Consider the following 21,336-nt stretch of genomic DNA (forward strand, 5'->3'; position numbering starts at 1 on the left):
TCCAAGTTCACACCCACTTTCCATTCCTGCGTGTTTGGAGCGCAAAGGGACGCAAAGACCACAAATACCAAAGACAGCATTTTATTGTGTTGAGTCTGTGGGTGTTCCTGCCAGGCTGGTTGCAAGTAGCTCCATAGTAGGGGACTATTGCCCAGCTTTTACTGGGCTGGTACTGGCTGGGGGGTCTCACGCCCACTCCCAGGCCTCTCCAGTCCATTCTGTTCTGTTTCTGGCTCAGGATGCTCCAGGGCATGCCGAGTGTCTGCTTGCCATAGCTGGACGAGGTCTGTAGGGGTCTTTCCTGCCTGGAGAGAATAGGAGGAGATTATTCAGGCTTCAGAAATTGCTCTCAGCTACAACAGTGGTTCTCAACTGGAGGCAAATGGCCAGAGGTAAAGACATCTTGCATTTTACAACTAGAAGTTGTGGGTGCTACTGATATCGAGTGGGCAGAGGCCTGGGGTGCTGCATAACCATCCTACAATGCATAGGAAAGTCCCTTCGTTATGAATTGTCCAGCACCAAAGCCTGCAGTGCTGAGTGGAGACCAATCACGCCCTCTCCACGTGCTCCTCCCTTCCTCAGTGTCTCTGAGCCTTTTTTGTGCCAGACAAATCTTTCTATGCTCCTCTTTAGCGATTGTTCTGTGGACCAAAAGACAGGCTTGGATCGGAGGACATCTATTCTCCAAAATCCTGAGGCTCACTCTGAACCAACATGATGTGCTAGAATGGTCACAACACCAACCAAGGACTTGGATTCTCTTCCAGCGGGACCTCCATAATTGGGCCTGGACACTGGGCTCCACTCTGTCCTATAGGGGGACTTTAGGGAAGTTCTCTCACCCCCTCTCTCCTATTGTTTCTCTGAACTTGTGGTCTGAACCTTGACACAGAAAGAGGGATCTGGGAAGGTAGGTGGTTAGGGTGGTGTGGCCAAGAGCCAATGGTGTGTGTAGCTAGGCTGTGGCTGCCCCCAGGCTGTGGCTGCCCCAGTGCCTCTGCAGACCAGTAAGCATTTGCAGCTTTAAGTGCTCACCCAGCCAGCCAGCCAGAGAAATCAACTCACCAGGTTCTTAGCCATCATGTCAGCCCCATGCAGGAGCAGCAGTTTGATGATTTTGTAGCGGTTGAGTCTCACGGCATCATGTAGGGCACTGTCCCCTTCCTAGAGTCGGGGTCACACATGGCAGTGGGTGAGTAGGGTTATAGGAGCTGGGCCTTGTTCAGAGGCTGTAGCCCTAGGGTCCTGTGGGGAAGGACTACTCGCCACGGCAGCCCGTGAGCTGCCCTGACACCCACGGTGGCTGAGCAGGGGAGGAGGCAAGTACTCACCCTGTCTTTGGCATTGATATCCAAGCCCAGAGACAGAAAGTGTTCCACAATCTCCACGTGTCCAGTGCGAACGGCTACGTGCAGGGGAGTGCTCAGGAGCTGTGTGGGGAGAAGCAGGACTCTTGGCAGTGGGTCTGGAATACGGTGTCCTGGGGTGGGGAGCTATCTTATCTCTAGCCTAATCCTACTCCCAAGTCTAAGCGTCAAGGCCTGACTGAGCCTTGGACAGGAGACACTGGTACAACACGCCATTATCCTTCCCAGTGAGCTAAACAGACAGCTTTAAGTGCTGTGTCCTCTGGGTAGCCTATCACGGTTCCCCTCTTGCTTAGCAATGAGCTACTACTGTCCAAACCTCTACTCTCTCTCTCTCTCTCTCTCTCTCTCTAAAATAAGACAGGGCCCCACTATGTAATCCAGGTGGCTGCAAACTCTCAGTTCCCCTGCCAATGCCTCCCGAGTGCTGGGATTGCAGAGGGGCACTACTACGCCTAGGTTCTTCTTTAATTAATTGGCGAGTTTATTCATTGGGATGCTGAGGATTGAGCCCGTGGTCCTGCACATACTAAGCAAGGATGCCACTACTAAGTGACCCTCCCAGTCCATTCCTTTAAAAGTTTTTTTTTTTAATGAGACAAATTATCACTGCATAGACCAGGCTATCCTTGAACTTAGAAATTCTCCTGCCTCTGCCTCCTGAGTACTGGAATTAAAAGTGTGTGCTACCGTGCCCAGCTTCTTTTTACTAATTATATCAGATGTCATTAATTGAGGAAGACTGTGATAGAGATGGCAAAAGCTTCCTATGTTAAAAAGTAATTTATTTACAAACATTCCCTTCCTAACCTATGTAAGAACTCCACAAGTTTTAAAACTGAAGAAGAGTGTCTGAGAGGTTGAGATTGCATGTAAAGAAATAGATGGATGGAAGGATGGTAGGTTAATAAGTAAATGAATAAATAATAAACTGATGGATGGGCAGGTGAATAATGAAGGATGGCATGGGTGTACAAATCCTGCATCCTCCCGGTGGACCACGCCTCCACAAGAGCAGGTCTTTTGTCTTTCTCGCCTCTCAGCACTTGCTCCCAAGCTCCCTGGAGGGCCTGAAGCTTCTCCGCAGTCACGCTAGAAACCAGGCTAGCCCACTGCTTACCTACCACGTGAGCTTGCTTGCCATTTGCTGCCCCGCCCCCCCGCCCCGCCTCGCCTCGCAGCATCCCAACGTGTACTGCACTGAGCGCTGCAGCTTCACCTTGTCTCTCACATTGGTGTTGGCTCCTCGGCTTTGCAGGAGCCTCACCACCTCCAGGTGGCCTCCACGGCAGGCCCAGTGCATGGCTGTGCAGTCCAGCTGGAAGGGATAGATGGAACTTAATAGCAGAGCTGTTGGGAAGGAAGTTTCCTGGGGAAAGGATTGAAGCCAAGAAGGCAGAGGACAAAAAAGAAAAGAAAGAAAGAAAGAAAGAAAGAAGAAAGGGACGAGGAGTAGGACAGACAACCCAGGGCCAAACTAATCCAAGTGAGAGTCACAGAGGTAATTCAGGGGGGAGATAGGGCTTGCCCAATATCACAGAACACACAAAGGCCCCTACTGGCAGTCTTCTGGCACAGAGTGGACAGGAAGTAGAATTCTACTGATACTAGATCCACCTCTTACCTCCCACCCAGTACCTGCCCTCTCACCCGATCCTGGAAGTCCACAGTGGCCCCATTCTCCAGAAGTTTCTCCAGTATCTCCATGTGACCCTCCAGGGAGGCTCGATGTAGCGCTGTCCGACGGAACTGCCACCAGAGAGACCATCAGGCCTGAGTCCTAGGCCTGAGCCTGCATCCCACCAAACTGAGGCATAGGCCTTGCCCAAACTTGGTGCCCATGTGTTCTGTGTTCAGTCAGATCTTACTCAGATTGGCCTTGGAGCCCCACCCTGTACTCCAGTCATTCTTACCCAGGCAGCCAGCCATGACTCTGTATAGCTGGTGCAGCTGGCTCCCCTGCTGGGCATGGCTATTCTGTGCTCACATGCTATGATGCTCAGTGATGACTTGCAGCTCATGTGCCCGGAGTTCATTGAGACCTCTATGCCAAGTTGCTCCCAGGTGATGCCTGAGTATAAGCGAGCTCGACTCTTTCCCCTAGTGCTAGGCAGGACCCAGATGCACAGGTCACACCTGGTTACTGATTCAAGGAAGAAACAAACTTCCCTCCCTTAAGGCTACTTTCTGCTTTGGATTCAGGGAACCCTTGCACCATTATGCTAGTCTTCCTATATGCTAATGATCTGGTTATGGGCAGTCTTTCCTGGCCTTCCTCTTGTTTTTACTCTTAGCTTATAGTAAATGGGAGAAACAAGATTAGACCCTGGAGGTATAAGAACAGAAAAGATGTAGACTACTAGAACACGGGTGGGTGGCCACTGGTAGGCTTGGTCCCATGAATGAGAGCACTCTCAGAGGAAAAAAGTATGGCAGTTGACAGAAAAGTTTAAGAAATAGACAGTGGCCATAGTCGCACGACACTGCGATGGAATTAATACCACTCTAAATCAGCATGCTTAAAGCAACATATTTCACATTATATATTTCCATAGGAGAATATTCAAAATAGTGGCTGGGCTATGACTCAGTGGTAGAGCCCTTGCCTAGCACACACAATGTCCTGGCACTGCAAATAACAATATTAATAAACAACTGTAGGCCAGGTTTGGTGGTGCATGGCTTTAATCCCAGAGCAGAGGAACGGGCTGGCAGATCTCTGTGAGTTCAAGGACAGCCTGGTGTACCTAGTGAGGTCTAGGAGAGCCAGAGCTACACAGTGAGACCTTGTCTCAAAATAAATAAATATAAGGGCTGGAGACATGGCTCAGCGGTTAAGAGCACTGACTGCTCTTCCAGAGGTCCTGAGTTCAATTCCCAGCAACCACATGGTGGCTCACAGCCATCTATAATGAGACCTGGCGCCCCCTTCTGGCATGCGGACACACATGGAAGGAATGCTGTACACATAATAAACAAATCTTTAAAAATAAATAAATAAATATAAATAATTGTAAAAAGAAGCAGGAGCGTATGCCATGAGAAAGAAAGTATCCTATTTCCGCCTGTGCTTTATAATCTTTCCATCTACTAAACACTTGTTGGTTCATTTGACCACAACATATTGGGAAGGCAGTAGGCCATGTTCACTATAGCAGAATCTGAGTGTTGGAGAGGCGACAGACCAGCCACAGGTCCCACAGCTAACGAGTGGAGACAGAGAATTTTGGCCCAAATTTCCTGGGCTCTCTTAATTGGATTCTGTTCCTTCATCTCCCATGCAGAAACATGTGATGTTTGTTATGGAGGCCGTCTGAGCTGGGGAACAATCTAACGAGGATTGGGTGAAATTGTGGACTAAGGAAGGAAGCATCCGCCCTAAGAGCATCCGTGAGTGTTCTTAAACAAGCCCACAGATGGAGCTGATCCCGGACCTGACCCCGTTACGGCAGTGGTCCTGAAGGGAGGCAGGTGCAGGGGAGGGGCACATCACCTCATCGCAGGTATCTGCTGAACCTCCATCGGCCAGGTATTTGTCGATGACTTTCCCTTTCCCTTCCACTGCAGCCTTCAGGAACGTCTCCTCGTCCACAGGGCCGGTCTGCGGGAAGAGCATCCACTTACAGAGAATAGTAGAGAGTTTGGGGACTCTCGGGCTCCCCCTGCCCACATTTGTCCATCCCAGGACCCTTACGATCTCCTCTGGCTCTGGAGGTGGCTCCTGGGCAGCAGCCAGTGCATCTCGCTTCTTCTGCTTGCGTTTTTTCCTCAGTTCTATGAGGTTCTGGATCCCACCCACGTCAATGATCTCACGCCGCAGGTCCAGGGATGTCTTGCGTACACGCTCTTGGCCCTGCACGGGGATGGCTCATCACCTCCACACTGGGGCACAGAGTGTGGGGAAGTTGGATAATACAGGAGCTGAGCTGTCGAGCTGCCCTGTCTTTCATTCCCCCACTTACCTTAACCTTTTGTAAAGCAGGGCTCTGCACCCCAAGGCGCTTTTCATCCTCTAGAACCAGCAAGTCCATGGACAACTTCCCAGGGGTGGCTCTTCGAAGTTTCTGGGAAGCCATTGAAAGAAAGCTACCTAAGATTATTTGGTGACAGCTATACAGGTGTGGTTCTCAGCCAAATGGAAGGTTATGAGAATTTTTTGTCAGGGTGTGTTAGTTCACACCTACAATCTCAGCACTCAGGAGAATGAAGCAGGAGGATTACTGTACTAGAGGGCTAATCTAATCCACATAGTGAATTTCAGACCAGCTGGAGCTACATAGTGAGACCCTGTTTCAAAACTCAAAACAACACGGCTGGGCGATGGTGGCGCACGCCTTTAATCCCAGCACTCGGGAGGCAGAGACAGGCGGATCTCTGTGAGTTCGAGACCAGCCTGGTCTACAGAGCTAGTTCCAGGACAGGCTCCAAAGCCACAGAGAAACCCTGTCTCGAAAAAAACCAAAAAAAAAAACCAAAAAAAAAAACACCTCAAAACAACAAAACCACCACAAAAAAAGAAATTCTAGCGTGCTTAAATCTTTTGTATAAAATGATGTCAGATTTCTTTACAACCTACACACAAATAGTACTGTATACTTTTTTTCTTTTTGAGATAGGGTTTGTCTGTGTAGCTCTGACTACTCAGAAACTCATTATATAGACCAGGCTGTCCTCGAACTCAGAGATCTGCCTGCCTCTGCCTCCTAAGTGCTGAGATTAAAGGCGTGCGCCACCACCAGCCAGCGTTTATACTTTTAATCTCAATATTACATATACTGACTATATAATCTGAATGTTGCATAGTCGTTTTTATTGTTTAGGGGATAAAGACAAGGGGAAAATCTGTTCATGCTCATTACAAACACAGAATTTTCCAGGTATAATCCCAACACTCGGGAGGCAGAGGCAGGCAGATGAGTTTGAGGCCAGTCCTGGTCTACATAGTTCCAGGACAACTATGGGCCAGGGCTGCTACACAGAGGAAAACTTGTCTAGAAAAAACAAACAAACAAACAAAATACAGAATTTAAAATTTTCCTAAGAACTAGAGAGATGGCTCAGGTGTTAAGAGCAGTGGCTGCTCTTCCCAGCACCCACCTGGCAGCTAAACAGCCATCTGTAATCCCAGTTCTAGAGAATCCAATTCCTTCTTCTGTCCTCTACAGGTACCAGACATGCAATGTGTGAGGTGCAAGACATACATGGAGAAAAATAATCACACACATGAAGTTAAAATGTAACGAAGTTCCCATGTGTGACTGTGTGAGTCCAGAGAAATAGAACCCAAGGATACAGGAGTTTAATCAGAAAAATTTCCTTTTAGTGAGGTAACAGTGATCAGAGATGGCAGGTTTTATCCCCTTACCTCCTTCCCGGTATTGAACGTAGGCCTTCCACAGGCTAGGGTAGAGCTCTACCTCCGAGCTCCAGCCTCCAGCCTCATCATCTCTTCCCTCGTGCAACAATCCTTTGGCAACATAAAAGCCTGCCAGTTCTATGACAGACACTGCATTTTCTCAGCATTGCTCAGCCCTGGGAAATCTGGAGCTCGGAGGAACAGCAGCGCCTAGCTTTCATGGTCTTGTGGTCAGGGTCTGATGAGCCTCCTTTCTCCAGCTGAAGCTCTGGTTTCCCCAGATCGCTTCTCTACTCTTAGTGACCTTCTGGCATCCATTCCCAGGGGCTCCCAAGCAGCTCAGGTAGTTGTGAACCTAGGAATTTGTGCCCAGGATGAGGGTAACAAGGCAGGTCGACTGGGGAGAACTTGCCCTCCATGCGGCCCAGGAGTCCTGGTGCAAGCCTCTCTCAGAGAGGATTCGAGGTTTTATTTCTGATGCCTCCCAATTAATATTTTTGTAGTACCAAGCATGGAACTTAGGGCTTCACATGCCAGCTGAATGTTCTACAACTGAGCTACAGCCCCTTCTCTCTCGAGTGCTTGTTTGGAAGGAATCCTGGACTGCCTTTCTTGCCTGGATTATGGCTATACGATCTTCCAGATTTATGATTCTGTGATTTGAGGTCTCCCTGTGTAGGTGTCACCCAAAACAATGCACCTTCTGCCAGGAAAAAAAGATATGACCTCGGGCTAAAACAACTGTTGCTTCTGGGACCCTGGCTTGATGACCGAGGAAGCATCCAGAGCCTGGAGGACTTAATCACCTGCTATCTCCAGCCTTCACTGTGACAGGGCCTGGCAGGTAGTGACTGCTCACCTAGGACTTGTTAAATGAGTGGACGATGAAAGAATGAATGAATGAATGAATGAATAATGGCATGAAGACCATGGAACTCTGGTGTCCAGTAGTTCTGGGTAAGGATGACCTTACCTGGTAAGTTGCATCCCGAGGCCTCTGTGCCACCAACATAAGGGGCCACGGACTGCTGGAGGCTCCCAGTAAGGCAGGAGGGATTATTTATGGATTCTAGGGCCACCCATTTCTTATTTGGACTCCCTGTGGATTTGTGTTTATGGGCTGCCAGAGTCTGCACTCAGTGTTTGTGACTCACAATGACACTCCCGGCTGATTCCCAGTCCACGCTTCAGATTAGAAAGAATGCTTGTGAAGCGCTCAGCCAAGAGGCTTGCTGTGGCTGCTCACCTAGTGCTTGTGAAATTAACGGACGCCCAACGCTGGCATGCAGAGGAGCTGGGTGAGAAGGCTGGCTCTGTGGGCACCTGTGTCCTTGCAGCCCTGTGGCTATATTTGTTGGGGGAATGGATGGGAGAGGGCTGTTCTGTGTCCCCTGTAGGAGGTTCCGGTGTATCGTGGCAGCACTCCAGAAGTGACAAAGCAGGATGACTCTCCTGCCTGGCAGCAACAGCCATGCATGCCTGCTGGGGCAGCGGGGGTGGGGGTGAGATTCCTGGAGATCCAGGGATGCCCAGGTGCTGTCCACACTCCTCTTTGATAAATCTGACTCATCTCTTCTCTTAAATGACCACTGCCTCTAAGCCAAGTTCCTGTAGCTGCCCCCTGCAACCACCCGTTGCAAAAATAAATTCTTTTAGCAACATCAGAACTGTCTCCCTCACTCTGTGACACTCCCCACAGCCCACAGAACACACTCCTCTTACCTGGCCGTCTCTATAGTTTGTTCTTTGCTTCCTTTCCAACCTAAGCACTTCACATACTCTCACGACCGCCATACCTTTGTCATACAGACTTCAGCTCCTGTTTTTCCTTTAGCCTGAAATACTCTCACCACATCCTTACTGCACTTAGCGCTCCTAAAGGCCCAGCTCACTTCCCATCCTCCTCAGAGTAGTAGCAGAGGGCTTGAATGACACCCATCCTGCTCATTACAACGGTCCACTTTCTATTTGGCCACTTCTGCCCTCTGCCTTCTTACTTGACTATGTAAATTAGAAGTGTTAGCTGCGCACACCTTTAATCCCAGCACTCAAGGAGCCAGAGGCAAGAGGATCTCTGTGAGTTCAAGGGCAGCCTGGTCTGCATAGTGGAATTCCAGGACAGGCTCTAAAGCTACACAAAGAAACCCTGTCTTGAAAAACAAAAACAACAAAACAAAACAAACTCCAAGCAAACAAGAAGTGTTGATTAAAATTAATGCCCACCTTCTCCCTATGCAAAAACTCTAGGTTCTTTTGGGGTGTGGCAAGGATAAACTCACAGTGTCGCCCATTATGGGTGTGTACCACCACACCTGGCACAACTATTTAGCATGGACTTTAGAGCACGACAAGTCAGTACTCCAGCCCCGCTTACTCCAGCCCCTAGAAAAAATGCACCTGAGCCTTAGGTGTCTACAAGCACTGCCCACAGTCCTGGATAAGTACCAGCTGGTCTTCCCCATCTCCCTTCCCTACTCTTATCAGCTTATTCTCCTGTAGCAACTAAACCGTGGAGATGATCCTCCAGGGGGCAACTGGGGTGTGTGTGCCTCAGACCTTCCTGGCTTTCCCTGTACAGTCCGGTCTATTTCCTGAAGCCAGGTGAATTGGGCAGGGTCTTGGGAAGGTCTGCCACCTCCAAGCCCCATCTCTCCCCACCCACAACCCCGTCAGGAACACCCTGGTATGGAAATGGGCCTGGGGGACCCCAGGAAATACCTGTTCGGCATGTTGTGTGTACCCACATAGCAGTCAGGCTTTCCCTTCCCATAGCAGGACAGGTGGACTCCTTAACCTGGAGTCCCCCTCCCTTCACTGGGGCTCCCTTCACCTTGGCTCTCACCTCAGTTTCTTCCTCCTGGGCAAGCCGCTGCTCGATGAGCTCTGTGGCCCTCTGCACAGCCTCAGGACCCTCCATGGCGCCCTCCATATCTGCCTCAGCAAGCCACAGGACATAGGGTCTTTATAGGCCAGAGCACCCACCCCACCCACTGGGCGCCTTTGTCATGAGCTCACAGGCTCAATTTCTCCACCTGCCTCCCCCACCTGTCACCTTCACCTCGGACAGCCCCAGGGTGCATGGGAAACCACTGCCCAGGCCAGGGAAGTTACCCCTCCCCTAACCTATGGCCTACTGGAGCCAGAAGGCACAGTGCCCCAAGAGGACAGCTGCAGGAAGGGGTCCAGTGTGTCCTCGGTGCTGGGAACTGCTAAGTCTGCACAAAGGACCAACATGCTGCTACTGGCCTGGGTGGCAGTGCCACCTGCTGGATACCAAGAAATCTTATCCAGGTAGTGCCAGATAGGGGGCCTGAAAAATCGAATATGAGCCTCAACAGACCTGTGTTTCTAGGGACTTTGGGGACCTTCTCGAGGCAGGAGTCAGAGCAGCTGTTACCTTCTGGTGGCAGCACACCCTACTCAAGCATGGCTATGCTGAATGGCATGTCCATTAGCCATAACCAGACCCTGTCCATCTGTTTGCCTGCTCTTCCCAGAGCCCTCAGCAGAACTTACAATGTTGCTTTAAGGGAAGAGTCTTGGGAAGCCAGCGTGAAGAGCCAAGGCCAGCTGAGGAGATTAGGCAATGCCAGGCTGCCTTGGGCGAGGCTGGCCACACTCTCTGAGAACAAAGAGTACAGGGAGGAAAGGCAGACCTCTGCTCACTGAGCTCCACACCTGGGACTTGCAGCCTGGAGTCCTGGGTTTAACCCGCCAGTGGTCTCCAATGCCCCAGCTTTGTACCTCTACAACCACAAGTGATGCCCCCGGGGACACCTTAGCTGAGATCCCCTTCTGGTGATGCGCACAGTTCCCCAGAGGAAAGAGAGGAACTGACCCGCTGGTCTCTGGCTCACACACTTGTGGAAGCTTTGCTCTGACACAGCATGGGCACTGCATCACCCATCTCCAGGCTGGCACTGTAGGGCAGCAGACAGAGCTCATGCTGCCTTCTGTGGCGCTCCTTTCCTCTTTCACGTGTGCCTCCCACTTTACCGTCCCAGCAACTGCTGCAGGAGGCAGGGCAGGCGGTGCCACCTCCACTTTAGAGAAAAGTAACATGTATTTGGAGGTAAAGTGACTTTTTCCAGGATCCACGGGAACACAGACAGGTTGGATGCTCTACTGAGCCCATCGGTTCCCAAACCAGCAGGAGCTCTGGGCTCCACCATGCTGTGGACTGCAAGTCAAGGGCTAGGCAAGAGAGGAACAAAAGGCTTTATTGATAAAATACAGATGTGTCTGTACACAGGGCCCTACTGGGGCCAGGACCAGACAGACCCCACCCTGCCTGGGTTACAGTTGGGGATGGCCCTGTGCAGACCCCAGCCATAAAGCCTGGCTACCTGGCCACCTGCCTCATCTCTGCCGATTGTGCTGGGTTCAGGGAGAGGCAGAGAGGCCCGCCTCAAGCTCTCCAAGCCCTGGGGCTCACTGGTGATTTCCTCCCCTCCAGGGGACTGGCACTATGCCCAGGGCAGAGTCATGGGAAGGGATAAGGGAGGTGGGGGAGAGACAGCAATTGTTTCCAACCCTGAGCAGAAAACTGAAGTGAGCACAGTGGTGGCACCAGATGACAGATCTGGGTTCCAAGGTCTCAGGCTGGCCCCCATGGCTACAACCTATAGTGGAGAATGCCAGGTGCCTTTTCTCTGACAAGGTTGGCAAGGCCTGTGTGTGGCAGGCAGCACTGCTCCCTGGGTGCGGAGCACTGGTGGACCCAGTGCCCTGGAAGGCAAGTCCCTTCATAGCTCACTAAGAGCCATACCGCAGGGTGGCAGGAGGCGACCCTGAAGAAGACAACAGCACTGGAAGGCAGCAACAGGCGGGGAACCTTGTGCTCCAGGCCTAAGCCCCACAGCCTGAAGGGGACCTCCATGGCCTCTCTTCCCAGGAATCAGCCGCCTGTCAGTCCTGGGGTGGTGGGGGCTGGTTGATGATGACCTGAATGACAAAGTCTTTTTGAATTTTGGTTTCCTGGAGCCGTGTGCGGTCTGTAAGCAGCTTCCCGGAGAAGAACCATCTCTGCCAGGATGGCTCTATGCCCTCCTGGCTGTGCAGCTGCCTTTTGAGCTGCCCCACTGTGTCGGGCAGGCTGGCGTTGAGCCTCACGTCCTTGCCTGTGGAGAGGCGCACTTTCAGTGGGAATTCACGGCGCACACTAGGGGTGGGCTCAGGGGGCTCCAGGCTCTCCTCCTCTGTGTGCTCCAACAGCAGGTTCACAGGTGGTGACAGGCAATAGACGGGCAGTTGGTAGCGGTTGCCCAGCTCATCATAGCATTCACAAAGGGTTCCTGTGAGAAAGGCAGGGCAATCAGTGGAGTGTAGGGACCTGCTGTCATGCACTGAATACTGTGTCCCCCAAATTCCTATGATGAAGCATATTTGAAAGTAATAGTTACATGAGTAAACAATAAAGTTGGTATAATCTGATGGAATAAGTTTTCTTACAAGGAAAGGCCCCAGAGAACTCTCCCCATACCCTCTCTCTGCCTGTCTGCCTGTCTACCACGTGAGAACAGCAAAGAGGTGAGAACCCTCACCAGAACCAAACGGCTGTCACTTTTTCCTTGGATTTTCCAGCTTCTAGAATTGTGAGAAAGAGATTTCTAGTGATTAAGGAACCCGTGTGTGGCAATCTGTTTACAACAGCCTAAGCAGATTAACTCGCCCTGCAGCTACCTCCAGTCCCCAGGCTCATCCCAGAGTCAGGACTCTCTAGGGCAGAAGAACACAGGGCTGGCTCCATCAGCCATGGCATGTTACTTCTCACTTGTTTATTCAACATTTTGGTTGAGTACACATGCTAGGTGCTGGGCTGAGCCCCAATTTCCTTACTGGTACAATGTAATGCAAGTGAGAATGCATTTACTGAGTACTGAACATCCCCTAAGTGCGCTGGTACTGGACTAGGTGATATTATGTACATCCTGATCAATGCTTTGTGGTTGCAAGAGTCAGGTTTTAACATGAGACATGCCCTGCTCAGGGTCACGCAGCTAGGAGAGGTCACAAGCTGAGAAAGGAACAGTCAGGACCTAGGTCTGGGACTGGAGCTCTGCTATTGCTTTCCTTTACACTGCCTAACAAGTGTGCTCTGAGACCCTAAGTACCTCCAGCAAGTTTTTAGCTTGTAGTTTTTAGTACTTTATTTTTATTCAATTTGACTTCCTATATGTATGTCTGTGTGAGAGTGTCAGATCTTGGAGTTACAGACATCTGTTAGCTGCCATGTGGGTGCTGGGAATTGAACCTGAGTCCTCTGGAAGAGCAGTCAGTGCCCTTAACCGCTGAGTCATCTCTCTGGTCCATCTTGTAGGTTTTATTGGTGTCTTTCTGTCTTCTCATTAGGCAAAGGGGGATCCTGTCCCTCCCTCCTACTAACCCCCCTCCCTCTCTCCTTCCTTCCCTGACAGACTCCTGTAATACAGACTGGCCTTCAACTTGAATTTCAGATCCTCCTGTGTCTACCTCTCATGTGCTTGGATCACTGGCATGTGCTACCATGCCTGGCTTTATGTCTTGTGCTTCTCTGTTCATGCCGAAAGAGTTGTTTAAATGAATAATATATATTATATATTATTATATATTAGTATATATAATATATTATTAATAATATTATATAATATATATAAATGTATATATATGTATATATATTTCTCCATCCCCACCTGTTTAAACAGAAACTAACTACTGACACGTGGTGACTTTCCTCCACCTCTGTGCTATGAACCCTGACATCCCCAGCCCCTTCAAGGATACAGAGTCTGGGACCTGCCTGCTTACCATGAGGCAAGGTGATGCTGGCTCCATCCAGGATGGCCTGAGCCAGCTCATGGTCGTTAGCTTCAGCAGCATAGGCGGCAGCCTTGAGGGCATCCCAGATCTCTTTGCGGCCCTCAAAGGCAGGAGCTGTGTCCCAGAACTCATCTCGCTTGCTCCGCAGCTGCCCATCAGTCATGGGGTAGTCACTCTTCCATTTGAGTCGCTCCTTCTTCAAGGGCTCATTTCGACCTGGGAAGACAGACGCAGAGGCTCAGCATCTCTGAAGCCATTTAAGCTGTAATTTGCCCTCTCACAGTCCCTGGCCTATCAGGTACTTTATTGCACTGCTTCCTACGTATTTAGGGCACTGGGACACTTTCTTAATAGCAAGTATGGGTTTGGAAACCCAAGTTAGGGATACAAAATAAAATTTTCAGCCAAGTATGTTCTTGTCTCTTTTACTTATTTTTATTATATATGTGTGTACCATGTGCATGGTTGGTGCCCAAGGAAACCAGCAGAGAATGTTAAATCTCCTGGAACTGAAGTTATGGATAGCTGTGAGCTGCCACATGGGAACCTGAACTGAACCTGGGTCCTCTGGTAGAGCAGCAAGTACCACTGAGCTACCCTAGCTCCCGAGCCAAGCATGTTCTGTACAAATGTACTGTACCTCATCTTACAATGTTCCTCTAAATACATCATAAATTGAAAATATTCCAAGACAAAATGCGCACAGAGTCTATAATCTGCAGACCATTACAGCTTAGCAACACAGTCCAGGCTGAGTATTAGCTGCTTCCCCAGGATGGGGAGGTGTGGACTGGCCATTGCTAGCAAAGGAAAAGATCAAAACTAAAAGGCCAGGTGTGGTTTCTCCTGATTGTCTACATCTTCTAAAATCAAAATATCTTGGGCTAATGAGAGGGCTAGGTGAGTAAAGGCACTTGCTGCTAAGGTCCTGACCTGAGTTTGTTCCCTGGGCCCCATGCGGTGGAAAGAAAGAACCAACTCCTACAAATTGTCCTCTGGCTGGGCGGTGGTGGCACATGCCTTTAATCCTAACACTTAGGAGGCAGAGGCAGGCGGATCTGTGTGAGTTTGAGGCCAGCTTGGTCTACAAGAGCTAGTTCCAGGACAGGCTTCAAAGCTAGAGAGAAACCCTGTCTCAAAAAACCAAAAAAAAAAAAAAAAAAAAAAGCCGGGCGGTGGTGGCGCACGCCTTTAATCCCAGCACTTGGGAGGTAGAGGTAGGCGGATCTCTGTGAGTTCGAGACCAGCCTGGTCTACAAGAGCTAGTTCCAGGACAGGTTCCAAAAAACCACAGAGAAACCCTGTCTCGAAAAACCAAAAAAAAAAAAAAAAAAAAAAAAAAAAAAAAAAAAAAAAAAAAACCAAAAACAACAACAACAACAAAAAATTGTCCTCTGATTTCCATGTAGGTGTGGGTATTGGCACTCATGCACATGTGCACACATGCGCACACACACACGTCAGAAGACAGTAACTGTATTTACAAGTGGTTTTGAGTCACCACCAGAGTACTGGGAACTGAACCAGGATCCTCTGCAAGAGCACCAGCAATTTTTTGTTTTAAGTTTTTCAAGACAGAGTTTCTCTGTGTAGCTCTGGCTATCCTGGAATTTACTTTGTAGACCAGGTTAACCTTGAACTCACAGAGATCTGCCTGCCTCTGTTTCCTGAGTGCTGGGATTAAAGGTGTGTGCCACCACTGCTTGGCAACAATGTAATATTTTAAGAAAGGGAAAAAGAAAAGGAAAAACAATAAAAAGATCTTAAGCTAAAGACTATCTGCACAACCTTTGTTGTTGTTAAAGGTTGATAAGATGTCTCATGGCTGACCTGAAATTTATAATCTTCCTGCTTCAGCTTTCTGAATTCTAGGATTATGAGCATGTACCACCACCTCTAGCTTGTTATTGGGCATTTTTATCTTGCTCTTTGATTATAAAGAAGTATATGGGGGCTGGAGAGATGGTTCAGAAGTTAAGAGTACTGACAGCTCTTCCAGAGGACCTGGGTTCAATTCCCAGCACCCACATGGCAGCTCACAACTGTCTGTAATTCCAGTCTGTAATTCCACCGATGGCACCTATGGCAAAACACCAATGTACATAAAACAAAAAAAGTATATGTTTAGCATAACAGAAATCTGGAAATGATACATATATGTAAAAATAACAAACTAAGACGGCAAGACCAGGCAGATTAATCAGGGAAGCATATTGCATGCTGGTGGCTCTGTCCCACGGCGGCCAGGATGCCCTTTGTGGTTGAACAGCCTTGAAGCAATGGTTAGGCTCTTCCCACTAGATCAGAAACTATGGTGCTAGTGGACTTTCCCAGCTGACACACTTGTGCACTAATGACAGGTCTGTAGCCTCAAAGTAGCCCAGCTTCATTATAAAACAACTGAATTGTGATTATGAACCCTCTTTTAAGGTCTTTTTTTTTTCCAAGACAGGGTTTCTCTGTACCTTTGGAGCCTGTCCTGGAACTAGCTCTTGTTGACCAGGTTGGCCTCGAACTCTCAGAGACCTGCCTGCCTCTGCCTCCTGAGTGCTGGAATTAAAGGTGTGCACCACCACCGCCTAGCTCCCTCTTTTAAGCTTTTAAAGAGGATCATGGGGGGCTGGAGAGATGGCTCAGTGGTTAAGAGCAGTCACTGCTCTTCCAGAGGTCCTGAGTTCAATTCCCAGCAACCACATGGTGGATCACAAGCATCTGTAATGAGATCTGATGCCCTCTTCTGGCCAAGGCATACATGCAGATAGAATACTGTATACATAAATGCATTTTAAAAAAATATTTATTATGAGCCGGGCGGTGGTGGCGCACGCCTTTAATCCCAGCACTCGGGAGGCAGAGGCAGGCGGATCTCTGTGAGTTCGAGACCAGCCTGGTCTACAGAGCTAGTTCCAGGACAGGCTCCAAAACCACAGAGAAACCCTGTCTCGAAAAACCAAAAAAAAAAAAAATATTTATTATGTATACAATATTCTGTCTGTGTCTATGCAGTAACGCCAACCATTTACAGCCAAGTAAGTCAGAACACAGGTGAGTTTTTTTTTTTCATTTATTTATTTATTATTATTATGTGTACAGTATTCTCAGTATTCTGTCTGCATGTATGCCTGCGGCCAGAAGAGGGCGCCAGATATCATTACAGATGGTTGTGAGCCACCATGTGGTTGCTGGGAATCGAACTCAGGACCTTTGGAAGAGCAGGCAGTGCTCTTAACCGCTGAGCCATCTCTCCAGCCCCCACACAGGTGAGTTCTTGGGACTGAAGTAAGATCCTTCCTTAAAAAATAGCTTTCTGCATGCTAGGCAAGCATCTTGCCACAGAGCTACACCTCAAAATAACCCAACAGATGGGAAAACCAAAGGTTTGTCATTTGTCAAAAACCAAAGAGATACTAAATGATACTTTCTGATGCCAAGTCCAGCCTCTTACCACTCTACTATACTGCCATTGGGAGAAAATTACTTAGAATTCTGTAGTGATATTTTGTTTGTAATCTAACAAATAGAGCTTGTCTGAAGATTATAGAGTGCAGAGCTAGCCACTAGTTAGCCATAGAGGACAGGAAGTGGTGGCAACACCTTTAGGCCCCGCACTTGGGAGACAGAGGCAGGTGGATCTCTGTGAGTTCAAGGCTACCCTGGGCTACTTAAGATTAATCCAGTCTAAAAAAGAATTAGAGGGGATGGAGAGATGGCTCAGTGGTTAAGAGCATTGCCTGCTCTTCCAAAGGTCCTGAGTTCAATTCCCAGCAACCACATGGTGGCTCACAACCATCTGTAAAGAGGTCTGGCGCCCTCTTCTGGCCTTCAGGCATACAGACAGAATATTGTATACATAATAAATAAATAAAAATATTTAAAAAAAATAAATAAAAAAGAATTAGAGCAAGGTGGTGGTGGCTCAAACCTTTAATCCCAGTACTTGGGAGTTACAGGCCTTTAGTCCCAGCACTAGGAAGGTGGAGACAGGAAGGGATATGATTGGGTGGAGAGAGGAATGTAAGGCAGGAGACAGGAGCTCGGACGCAGTCTGAGGATTTGTAGAGGCAGGGTCGCTCCTTCAGCCTGAGGATTTGGTAGAGGTAAAAGGTCTTTCCATTTCTAGTGGCTGGCTGCACTGCTTCTCTGATTTCTCAGTTTCATCCACTAATATCTGACTCTGGATTTTTATTATTAAGAACAATTAAATTTTGTGCTGCAAAATTCCACCATTCAGGGGCTGGAGAGATGACTGCACGGTTAAGAGCACTGACTGCTCTTCCAGAGGACCCAGGTTCAACTCCCAGCACCCACATGGCAGCTCACAACTGTCTCTGACTCCAGTTCCAGAGGCATTCTCACACAGACATCCAGGCAAAACACCAATGCATATAAAATAAAAATAAAGTTTAAAAAAACTTAAAAAAAATCCACCATTCAAAAGCAATGACGGGCTGTGGGCTGTGGCAGTGGTGATATATGCCTTTAATCCCAGTATTAAGAGAGTCAGAGCTCTGAGTTCAAAGACAGCCTGGTCTACAGAATGAGTTCCAGGACAGCCAGGCTACAATTTGAAAACCCAAACACACACACACACCAAAGCAAAACAAACAAAACCAAAAAGGAGTGACTGTTAACACGCCAGGCAGGGTTGTGCTCACCCTTAATTCCAACATTTGGAAGTTAGGGGTAGGGGCAGGAGGATCAGGACTCAAAGTCATCTTTGCGTACACAGCAAGTTCAAGGCCAGATTGGGCTATTTATTTTTGCCTCAAGACCAATCAACCACACAAAATAGTCTATTTTTCCTCTCCTGAGTAAAAGAGTATAAACCTATGTATTCTGCCTAGGATCATGCTCTTAGATGCATTTCTTTACACTCCTTCTCCCAGAAAGGACTGAAGATATTTTCATGCCATTATACAATTTCAACTTTCCTTCTACTTCATTTTATATTACTGTCATCTTTCCACATGATTAAAAATTACGAACAATTTGAGGCTGGAAAGCTGACTCAGCAGTAAAGAGTGAGGGAGCAGGCAAAAGCACCTTGTCCTAAGTAAGCACTGCCATTTGACTTCAGACTCCATTTTACCCATAGAGTGAAACACCGTTCAGGTTCTCAAGCCCTATGAGAGCTGGGAACTTTCCAATGGCTGGTCAACCTTCTCCTTAGACAACAGAAATAGTCTGTTACGCCCCTTAGTTTTCTAACTTGTTATGGCTGTTCCTAACAACAGAAAAAACAAATGAATCTGGCTGGACTGAAAACCTTACGTTCTGTGTTAGTTGACAGTGATGAACACACAGGGAAAACCCCTAATCTTTGAATCTTGATTGGTGGAAAATTGTACCTGTGACTTGGCAACAGGTGTTTGTGATTCATAAACCCCGCTTCTGCCCCTGCTTGGGGATGCCAGGAGCAACAAGGCTTCTAGTCCTTGTCCTGTAGCCCTGATCGGTCAGTGACCTGCTTATATGTTGTCTCTCTCCTTCCCCGTGGTGCACACAGACCAGGTGTAGCAAAAAAAGAAAAAAGAAAAAAGAAAGAGCACTGGCTGCACTTCCAGAGGACCCTATTTGGATCCCAGCTTCCACGTGCAGCCACACAACTGTCTGTAACTCCAGATCTAGGAATCCTAATGCCCTCTTCTGGCCTCCACAGGCAGTGCACACACTTACATGTAGGCAAACACTCCTACACATACAATTACATCTTAGATCTCTGTGAGTTCGAGACCAGCCTGGTCTACAAGAGCTAGTTCCAGGACAGGCTCCAAAACCACAGAGAAACCCTGTCTTGAAAAACCAAAAAAAAAAAAAAAAAAAAAAAAAAAAAAAAAAAAAAAAAAAAAAAGAACTCTACCAAATAGTTACAATGACTCTTTTCTTTTTGTAGTGCTAGAATTGAGCCTAGAGCCTCAGACATACAGATAATTGTTCTATTTTTGAGGTACATCCATGATCTAATAATTAAAAATATAATAGCCAACCAATCCCTACAGCATCTGAAGCAAATCATTTCTGTTAAGTGTCATTTTTCTTGTTACCTGGTTCCAAATAACCTCCAAGACAATTCCAGACCATGATCATGACTCAGGGCAGCGGCTTCTGTTTCTAAGGCATCTAGAAGCTCAGACATCTCAAAGTTGAGAGCTGAGAACTCACAGGAGCTCAGGTAAGCACTGAAGTTCACCTTGACTACACAATAAGTTCAAGGCCATCCTCACCTACATAGCAAGTTCAAGGCTGTGCTCTCAATAGGGTCAGGTCGTGCTAGTAGCCACGCAGCAAAGGCTGCACTGGTTTGCTCCCATGGCAGGGGCAGGAGTGGAGCTATTCTGGGCAAGAGCATGCTACTCAACGCTACTCACTGACCACCACTGATGCTTCTTATTTCTGTACACTCTCCCATCCCAGTCTTGCAGCCTTAGGCGGTAGGTACTAGGATGTGATTTCATAGGTGACAGGGCGGATGCAGAGAGATTAAACAGCCTGCCTGAGGCTACAGTGAGAGGTTTTACTAAATCCTGTGGCTTGCACTCCAAAACACACAGTTCCTTGTGTGAGTAGAAAACCGTGGCCAACATTTAGTGGAAGGTGTTCCTGAGAAACAAATCCTCTTTGGAGGAAAACAGCTTCAAACCAGGCCTTGAAAATACCCAATAGAAGCTGGGTGGTGGTGGTACACGCCTTTAATCCCAGCACTCGGGAGGCAGGTGGATCTCTGTGAGTTTGAGGCCAGCCTGGTCTAGAAGAGCTAGTTCCAGGACAGACTCTAAAACTACACCAACACCCTGTCTCAAAAAACAAAAACAACAACAAAACAAAAATACCCAACAGAGGTCATAGTAGTGGTGCACACCTTTAATCCCAGCACTTGGGAGAAAGAGGCAGGTAGATCTCTGAGTTCAAGGCTAGCTTGGTCCACAGAGTGATTTCCAAGACAGTGATACAGTAAGACCCTGGGGTAGGAGAGCAGCGGAGCCAGAGTGGTGGCCCATGCCTACAACCCCAGTACTCAAAAGATGGAGGAAGATCACAAGTTTGAGGCCAGCAAGTTTCCTGCCAACCTAGGTTACCCAGTGAAATCTCTTCTCTAAATAAATAAATAAACAAACAGTCAAAAACAAAAGTCACAAGATGCAATAAATAAAGCAGTATGAGTCAGAGCCAGTGGGCAGCAGAAGAATCAGGCTTACCAGTACTTCAGACAGGGATTTACAGCAGGCTACCAAACAGCAAAGTTAAGAAACAAGAGTCTGGGGGCTGGAGAGATGGCTCAGTGGTTAAGAGCACTGACTGCTCTTCCAGAGGTCCTGAGTTCAATTCCCAGCAACCACATGGTGGCTTACAGCCATCTATAATGAGACCTGGCGCCCCCTTCTGGCTTGCAGGCACACGTGGAAGGAATGCTATACACATAATATAATAAATAAATATTTAAAAAAAAAAAAAAAAGAAACAAGAGTCTTAGCCGGGCGGTGGTGGCGCACGCCTTTAATCCCAGCACTTGGGAGGCAGAGGCAGGCGGATCTTTGTGAGTTCGAGACCAGCCTGGTCTACAAGAGCTAGTTCCAGGACAGGCTCCAAAACCACAGAGAAACCCTGTCTCGAAAAACCAAGAAAAAAAAAAAAAAGAAACAAGAGTCTTGGGGGCTGGAGAGATGACTCAGAGGTTAAGAGCATTGCCTGCTCTTCCTAAGGTACTGAGTCCAATTCCCAGCAACCACATGGTGGCTCACAACCATTTGTAATGGGGTCTGGTGCCCTTTTCTGGACTGCAGGCATACACACAGACAGAATATTATATTCAAA

The 21,336-nt window shown here is 48.2% G+C and overlaps 2 protein-coding genes across 2 annotated transcripts in view; both read right to left on the reverse strand.

The window, feature by feature from the left end:
* Nucleotides 1-84: 84 nt before the first annotated feature.
* Nucleotides 85-9,670, reverse strand: Ankrd2 (ankyrin repeat domain 2). The gene is made up of 9 exons (XM_041661969.1): nucleotides 9,569-9,670; nucleotides 5,333-5,434; nucleotides 5,065-5,223; nucleotides 4,864-4,971; nucleotides 3,021-3,119; nucleotides 2,590-2,688; nucleotides 1,335-1,433; nucleotides 1,069-1,167; nucleotides 85-305 (listed from the first exon to the last, which is right to left on the reverse strand). The coding sequence occupies exons 1-9, from the start codon at nucleotides 9,653-9,655 to the stop codon at nucleotides 159-161; spliced, it is 999 nt and encodes a 332-aa protein (XP_041517903.1). The 5' UTR covers nucleotides 9,656-9,670; the 3' UTR covers nucleotides 85-158.
* Nucleotides 9,671-10,932: 1,262 nt separating this feature from the next.
* Ubtd1 (ubiquitin domain containing 1) overlaps nucleotides 10,933-21,336 on the reverse strand; it is a 60,629-nt gene continuing 50,225 nt past the window's right edge. The window contains exons 2-3 of the mRNA XM_041661381.1: nucleotides 13,513-13,740; nucleotides 10,933-12,020 (exon numbers count right to left, since the gene is read on the reverse strand). Of these exons, the coding sequence (XP_041517315.1) occupies nucleotides 11,635-12,020; nucleotides 13,513-13,740 (614 nt within the window). The 3' untranslated portion in view covers nucleotides 10,933-11,634. The remainder of the gene's footprint in view (nucleotides 12,021-13,512; nucleotides 13,741-21,336) is intronic.

Source organism: Microtus oregoni, unplaced genomic scaffold (assembly GCF_018167655.1).
Source record: "Microtus oregoni isolate MIOR12 unplaced genomic scaffold, Mior012 000012F_ref0000307, whole genome shotgun sequence".
NCBI classification, from domain to species: domain Eukaryota; kingdom Metazoa; phylum Chordata; class Mammalia; order Rodentia; family Cricetidae; genus Microtus; species Microtus oregoni.

Bases quoted from the DNA above. Each gene is read 5' to 3' on its own strand.
- Ankrd2 (XM_041661969.1), bottom strand. From the start codon at position 9,655: ATGGAGGGCGCCATGGAGGGTCCTGAGGCTGTGCAGAGGGCCACAGAG. The intron at 5,224-5,332 runs GTAAGTGGGGGA...ATCCCCGTGCAG, and splicing joins CTGCTTTACAAAAGGTTAAG to GGCCAAGAGCGTGTACGCAA. The intron at 2,689-3,020 runs GTGAGAGGGCAG...TATCCCTTCCAG, and splicing joins CTGTGGACTTCCAGGATCGG to CTGGACTGCACAGCCATGCA.